Raw genomic sequence first — 7,340 nt, forward strand, 5'->3', positions numbered from 1 at the left:
AGGATTCTTTTAAAAACAGCCTACCGAAATCGGACGCATTTTCCAGTGGACTTTTTTATATGTGCATAGAAATGACTTCGATACTTAGTAAACAAAACCACTTTCAAAAAATTCTTCGAAGCTTGTGTGGCTAGCGAGAAGTCATCAAAAACCGAAGACTTGCACATTTCTTACAAAAATTTCTCTATTTACACGAGCCGTACAGTGTCATGTGGGGTGTATTAGAAAGGTAATCAAATGTACTATTCATCCGAATAGGGACTTATTGGTTTTATAATTCATCCACACTGAAATATGTATGTCATGGTATTACCTTTCTAGCCGCAATGACACCCCGGCTCGTGTAAGTGGAGAAATTTTTGTAAGAAAAATGCAAGTTTTCGGCCTTTGATCATTTTTCACCAGCCACAAAAGCTTCGAAGAATTTTTTTGAAAGTGGTTTTGGCTTCTTGGATCGAATACCTTTCTAGGCACATATAAAAAAAAGTCCGCTGGAAAATTCGTCCGATTTTGGTATGCTGTTTTTCAACAGAATCCTACCTAAAAGTAGTCCTCGCCACCTTACGGAAATGAAATCCGGACTACGAAACCAAATTTTTCGACTTTTGGCCACTTACAACCAGCCAGGTATGGAAGATCAAAAATATCTTAGACTGATTTTGGGGCCTAGGCACCAAAGCCTAACTACATAAAAAAGTCCTGGAAGAAATAGCGCCGATTTCGGTCAGTCGAAATTCAAAAGAATCCCTCTCAGAGATTTATAAGAGTCATTGATGTTTTCAGTCAATGAAGTGATTCACAATATATGCTATTTCGGCGCAAAATTTGAATTCTCTATGATATTTTCAAATTTTGTGCGAAAATATCATAGCCTTGGAACATTTTATTAGGTAAATCGATAACTTTTGTCAATCATTCCTTATACGATCCGGCTCGAGCTGAGGTAGTTTCTTGAATGATATGACAGTTCTACAACGAAACGAAAAATTATCGAGCCCGGGACTATGAGTCGAATGCTCCGGAGTACTTTGTCAATTGTAGTAATGTGTGTTGTTTCTACCACTTGTCCGCATAACAGAGGTTTCATAATTACGATTACTTTGTATAGAACCTTTCTTAGAGCACCGTTTATGGAGCTTCATCTCATCCACTAATGGACCGAATTCTGAAGAATCCAAAATGTTCTAAGAAAAGTCTAATAGATTTCGAGCTATTTTGATTTTCGTTATTCATGTGACATGTGAATTGCTTCAAATATGGTAGTCCAGAGAAATATTGATTAACAAAAGACTCATAAGTTCGAGGGTAGACTACTACTGTAACTAGTGGGACAGATCGGATGAATTGCTGAGTTTAATCGTATTTTTCGAGTTGTTTTCCCATCTTATATGCAACTTCCATATACCACCTGAATTTTTGGGAAGAGGTAGTCGTGTTTTTTTTCACTATCGCACAGTTACTACGTCCACTGTCGCCAATAAAACGAACCAGATTAAAAAGCATTATAAATACAAACTTTATTAAATAATTTTCTTTTCTTTGTTGTTAAAATACAAATTCTTTTCTTACAATTTTCTTTATAATAAAATTGATTTTGAAATGTTCTTTTGTCTTTTTTAAAAATTATTACCTAAAATTTATGTATCACAATAGATTCGTTTATAAATTTGCTTTTGTGTTGAAAAACCTTGTTTTTTTAAAGAACTTCTTTATTATCGTCTCACTTTCTCATTTCTTCAGTTAAATTTTACACACAAAAAAACATTTATTTTTCTGTTATTTTCATTAAAATTAAAATATTTTTAGGATATGATGTCTGTTTCGTGTTGATTTTGTACAAATAATTTCACCATTAAATTGCTCTATTTAACTTAAAATATATTTTAGATAATATAATTATAGTTAGATGATTGTGCTTCATTGACTAGATTGAACTCTGTTGGTAAAATGTTTAATATACAACTTAAGCTAGGATATAATCTTTGGGTCTCGAAATGTTAACTAAAATTTATTCTTAATGATAAGTGATTTTCTTTCAAAGAACTTATTTTACTTAAAATTAATGCTTGTCGTGTTGATGCTCAGTTTTGTTCTATTCAAACGGTATCAATTTTGCGAAAAGATCGATTTTTGCAAATTCTCAAAATGAATTTACGTTGATATTGAATTGAATGTTTTAATTACACACCTCTTTTACAGTGTACAATGACAACAGGGGTAAACCCAAATGGTTCGTAATGTAATTGAGAGTATGGTGATTTCGTACACTTTTGACATAAAACATATGGGAGAAATGTCAAAAGTTCACGAAATTGCTATACTTACAAACTTTGCAAACTATAACGGTTTACTCCTAATATTTCAAACGTATTAATTGGATGCTTGCACCGGGAAAACATTGAATTTATTGAAGGAACCATTTTTGTGAAAAAGTTTGTTTTTCCTTTTTTCATATGTTTTCCCATGCTCTACTAATTTTCAGGGTTTTTCACGGGAGGTAATTATGAAACAATGTTGGAAAATGTTTTCAAAAAATAGTTTCTGATTTAATGTCAAAATGATGAAGCCCGACAAGCTGCGTAAATTAGTAGAAATGTTCATGGTTTTAAATACGAGAGTGAGTTTAGGTGTTTAGGTGGCCTTTGCGGAACGATGTATGCCAGTTTTTTAATTGGCGATTCGAAAGTGACAGTTCGTCTGATGTTATTTAATGAATGAAAACTTTGAACTACAATTGTTAAAAGTTTCCTATGTACAGAATGAGCACCAGCTGATATACTAACACACACTTATTGTATGATAAACAATCAAAACACATTCTTCACAATGTGTTTACTTCATTCATACGTGTTATGCGCGCGAATAGATGACGTTAACGTAGAAATGCACTGTATGTAGGTTGTCTCAAGGCTGTATACTTTGGGGAGGTCACGCAGATCGTCATTTTATTAGATACGCGGGAACACACCTTTCCCATACAAACAAATTCACCAAAATTGAATTTGTATGGCGTGGTGAATTTTTTGTATGAAACGTGGTGTGTAACCCGCGTATCTGCATCTGCGTGACCTCCCCAAAGTATACAGCCTTGGGTTGTCTTTGAATCAATGCCTATATTTGCGAAAATATTTTTACGAAATTTCTCAAATTTTCGCGATTTTCTCAAATTTTCACAAAAAACTTTTTGGAAAATTTCACGAAAATTTGAGAAAATGCGTGAAAGTATTTTTGCGAATATAGGGCACTCCTTTGAATTGTTTACAATACAAAGTGTTTTTGTTTGTGATATTCAGCTGGTGCTTATTCTGCACATAGAAAACTTTTAGCAATTGTAAGAAATAAAGTAAGATTTTACGTTTCCGACGTTAGTTAGTGGTTCATTTCATTTATTTTCATATGATCCGCGTAGCTCCAGTGGTTCGAGTGATTTTTTCTGTCAAAATTTGAATTTAAGCCCAACGCAAGCGCAAATAATCATTTTAGCCCTTAAACATAAAATAAGACGAAAGAACTGAAAATTTACTTCAGAAAATTGTTGACAATTTTTATAATTTTTAGATTTCGTAGATTAAATTACTTTAGATGGTAACATGGTATACGAACAATTTGTTTAAATTAATTGATTGAAATTCCTTTTTATTTAAAGATTGGACTAGTTTTGACTAGATGATGAATCAATATAAATTATGTTATAAGTTAGAAGGAACACGATCGGTGTGATTCTGTAAATTTTTTGTAAAATATAACTTTTTTGTGATCATCCAAAATGATAGTTTTTGTACATTAAAATTATAAATTCTTAGCTTAACTTTTAGTAGAACATTGTAGAATGAATTGAAATAAAATTTTTACATACTTTTAGTTTGAAATTATAATCTTACAACTTAGCAATATTTCGAAATCATTTTCATCATCGAATTTTGTTTACGTATTTGTGGGAATGTACAAATCATACGATACCTAAATGAATGGTTTTGTATTCGAACGTTATTTAATTTTTGGGTGAACGTTATAAATATTATTCGATTTACCAATATTTTGATCGAATTGGTACCAATTTCGACTTTATAAAAAGTGATTTAAAATATTGGTAAAAGGAAAAAAAATATTGGCAGACCGGCAAATAGAAATCCCTCGAATAAATTTTCCCTTACTTTGGGTCAGTACGGAATTTTAATATTAATTACTAAAAAAAGATTGATTAAAATTTATAGTTAATTTGACCATGTCTGTAACCTCATTTTATGCTATTTCGGTCGCTTAATAAAAATGGCACAATAAAAAAAGTATTAAATGGCAAACATTCTATTCACGTCTTGAAATGGAACTGACAGCGTTCACTGCCTAAAACTTAAAAACTTACAAAAATTCTCATTAATTCGTTCAGCCAAAATGAGCGAAAAAGAAAAATGAGAATTTCACAATGCCTTCCCATTTTCATCAAAGAAACGAAAACTGATTTATGATTGATATTTACAATGTGTGATTCAGTCCAAATATATTGCAGATTTTGTGAGAAATGCGAAAGACACCTAAAGCAAGATATAGCCTAAAATCTCTTCTGTTCTTTGACATATTCAACAGCAGTACAACATTTCGCATTAGGTGTCTTTGGCACTGCCAAAGTTTTTCTTTGGTTTTCGTTGGCTAGAAGACAAAAAATATTTCAAGTTCGATTCCAAGAAAATTCGAACCACTTTAAATCGTTGTCTCAGAGATGTAAGGCCAAGGGGCCTACTACTCAAAAAAGTATTGAAATTTTCGAAGAATTTAGGGAACATTAAATGGCTTTTCAAGCGTTACTTCGATACTTGTTAGGACAGAAAAGTCGTGTTTCGAGTCTCACTGTTTCACAACTAAATCAACTGCAATCAAACGACACTAACACGACTCTACGCTTCAACCAGGGTTTCTTTTCGGTAATTCAAACTCTGAATTATCCGAAAAATTTCGAATAATTTCGAAAAAAAATAATAAAATTTTTCGATATTTGCAGAACTAAAATTCCCGAAAATAATCTCTTGTTTCAACAGGAATTATTTAGGAAATTCTATGCTGCTTTCAAAATGTCTGTAATTTAGTATGTGAGGCAGGTCGGAACACTGAGGAAATTCTCTCAATTTTTTTAAAACTCGATAAAGGCTGACTTTGAACGAATAAAATTTCAAAAATGTTGACTTTACGGAAATTGTAAAAAAAAACGAAAATAAAAACAAAATATTAACACCAAAACATCAAACCCGTATACTAATGCTATAAAGAATGCGATTAAAAGACATCAACAAAATTTTGTACATTGCGGCTTGGCCACGTTTTGAGGTGAAGTCATTTTACCGATAAGTTTTTTTTTTGTACAAAACGATTTCAAACTTGACGAATAAATTAATTAATTTTTTTTGTGACTAGAAATTGACTCATCTCTTTGCTTTCACGAAGAAAAGCGTGGTAAATTTGAAAAAAAAATTTTTCCTTACAACTAAATTCGAAAAACTAAAATAAATTTCTCTGTGACACTCTTACCTGATGATATTGACCGAATCTTTATCCAGAAGCTCATACTGCTAAGGCAGTGGTATGTCGTATAACGGACGGTCCATTTCGTAAATTCGCTAACGCTGCAGCAGCAATATTCTCCTCATCGGTAAACGTACCACCATATGCCCGAAAATTGGTTTCCGCAGCAGCCGAAAACGACGATGACGACAGTTCCGAATCGGTGTGCTCTCGTTTCGCATAGTTGTACTCGTCGAAATTCCGCTTTGGCAAAGAATCGCACGAATTCGAATCCTCACTTCGCAAACTGTTTGAACTTTCCGAATTCCGTGAGACTTTCTTCGCGACCATTTTATTTTTATGCGTTGCCAAATGCTTCCGCAGATACGCCTGACGCTTGAAGAATTTACCGCATTCACTGCACGGAAACTGTTGTTCGTTTTCGTTGTTTTCCTGTTTCTTCAACACTTCGTCCTTCGGTTTGTGCCATCGTCGATGTGATGCCAGATTCGCTGGACAGTTGAAACGCTTTCCGCATTCCGGACATCGATACTCCAATAAAACAATGCACGAACATCGATGCCTAGCCAATCCGAATGCGTCCTCGAATTCATTTTGACACAATTTACACGCATACCCACCGATCACGTTGGGTATGGCAGCAATTTCGGCTTTGGCCTCATCGGTCACCTCGACAATATTGTACTGTGGATCAATGTCACCCGACTCATGGCAATTATCTTGCTCGATTTCATCCAACGTTCGGATTATCGTGCCCGACACGGGCGATGATTTATTTTCGTCGAATTTCAATTTTCTCACCGCCTTGTGCTTACGTTCCTTGGTCGAAACGGGATGGTTCTTAAGTGTTTTCGATGCTGCATTCGATTTGGTTGGTTTGAGTGGGGTGGTTTCTTTTTTCGGTAGCACGACTTCGTCTTCAATTTTAGGAATTTTATTTTGCTGCTCGGTGTGACAATCGATTTCAGCACGGTACCGTTTCTTTAACGGTGAAGGTGTGCTGGGTGGTGTTAATGAGTCGGTTGTTTTAATAGTCAGATCCAGTGGTGATTCAGGTGTTATATAACGAATTTTGTAATTATGCGGTAGTTCGGCCACTGTTGTCAAAAGGCCCACTGTCGACCGAAATGGAAGAAATCGCTGAGATGTGGCCATCTCATTTCACGAACACAATATTTCACTGTTAAAGCTGAACCACACTTGTTAATCCTGACCGAAGCCGTTTCCTTTTTTCAATTCCACCAAAGTCTTTCGAACAAATAAAACCAAGGAAAACAAACAAAACAAAAACGAACAAAAATTGCACTTTCAAAATAAACACTGAACACAAAACTATGTATCTAGCCCAGGAGAATATCCAACCTCGGTCAGATTGAAAATGACAATGTTTACGCTTTTTACTACGTATTTATGTTGCTATTCACCCCTCGATTCATGCATGAAACCAATGAATAGAAGCAAAAACGCTTGCGCATAGTAAAAACGTAAGCTCCGCCTTCCATGCGGCACGCGACTCTTACTCAGCACGTGCTTTATTCTTGCATGTATACAAAGCAAAATATGGTTTAAAAGAAAATCAAAAAATAGGGTGATGTGTGATTGTCGGTGAATGCACTGGAAAATGCGTATAACAGACGTGTTACCTGCCTATTATTCAATTATTCTTTGAACGTTGTTCTTTAGATCTACTATAACTTTCGATGTGATATTTAGTCGGGTATGAGTTTGATTTGTAAAACAAGACTGATTTTACAATCTTTACCTATACGTACAAATTAGGGTTGACAAGGAACTTGATCGGGAGTTGAGGCAGCAAAAACAAGAAA

At 34.3% G+C, this 7,340-nt stretch overlaps 1 protein-coding gene across 1 annotated transcript; it reads right to left on the minus strand.

Moving 5' to 3' along the window:
* Nucleotides 1-3,825: 3,825 nt before the first annotated feature.
* Nucleotides 3,826-6,879, minus strand: LOC119084131 (insulinoma-associated protein 1b). The gene has a single exon (XM_037193982.1). It carries the CDS (start codon nucleotides 6,667-6,669, stop codon nucleotides 5,554-5,556), a length of 1,116 nt encoding a protein of 371 aa, XP_037049877.1. The 5' UTR covers nucleotides 6,670-6,879; the 3' UTR covers nucleotides 3,826-5,553.
* Between the last annotated feature and the right edge of the window lie 461 nt (nucleotides 6,880-7,340).

Source organism: Bradysia coprophila, unplaced genomic scaffold (genome assembly GCF_014529535.1).
Source record: "Bradysia coprophila strain Holo2 unplaced genomic scaffold, BU_Bcop_v1 contig_732, whole genome shotgun sequence".
Lineage (NCBI taxonomy): Eukaryota > Metazoa > Arthropoda > Insecta > Diptera > Sciaridae > Bradysia > Bradysia coprophila.

Excerpts from the sequence above, each read along its gene's own strand:
- LOC119084131 (XM_037193982.1), bottom strand. The coding sequence starts at position 6,669 with ATGGCCACATCTCAGCGATTTCTTCCATTTCGGTCGACAGTGGGCCTT.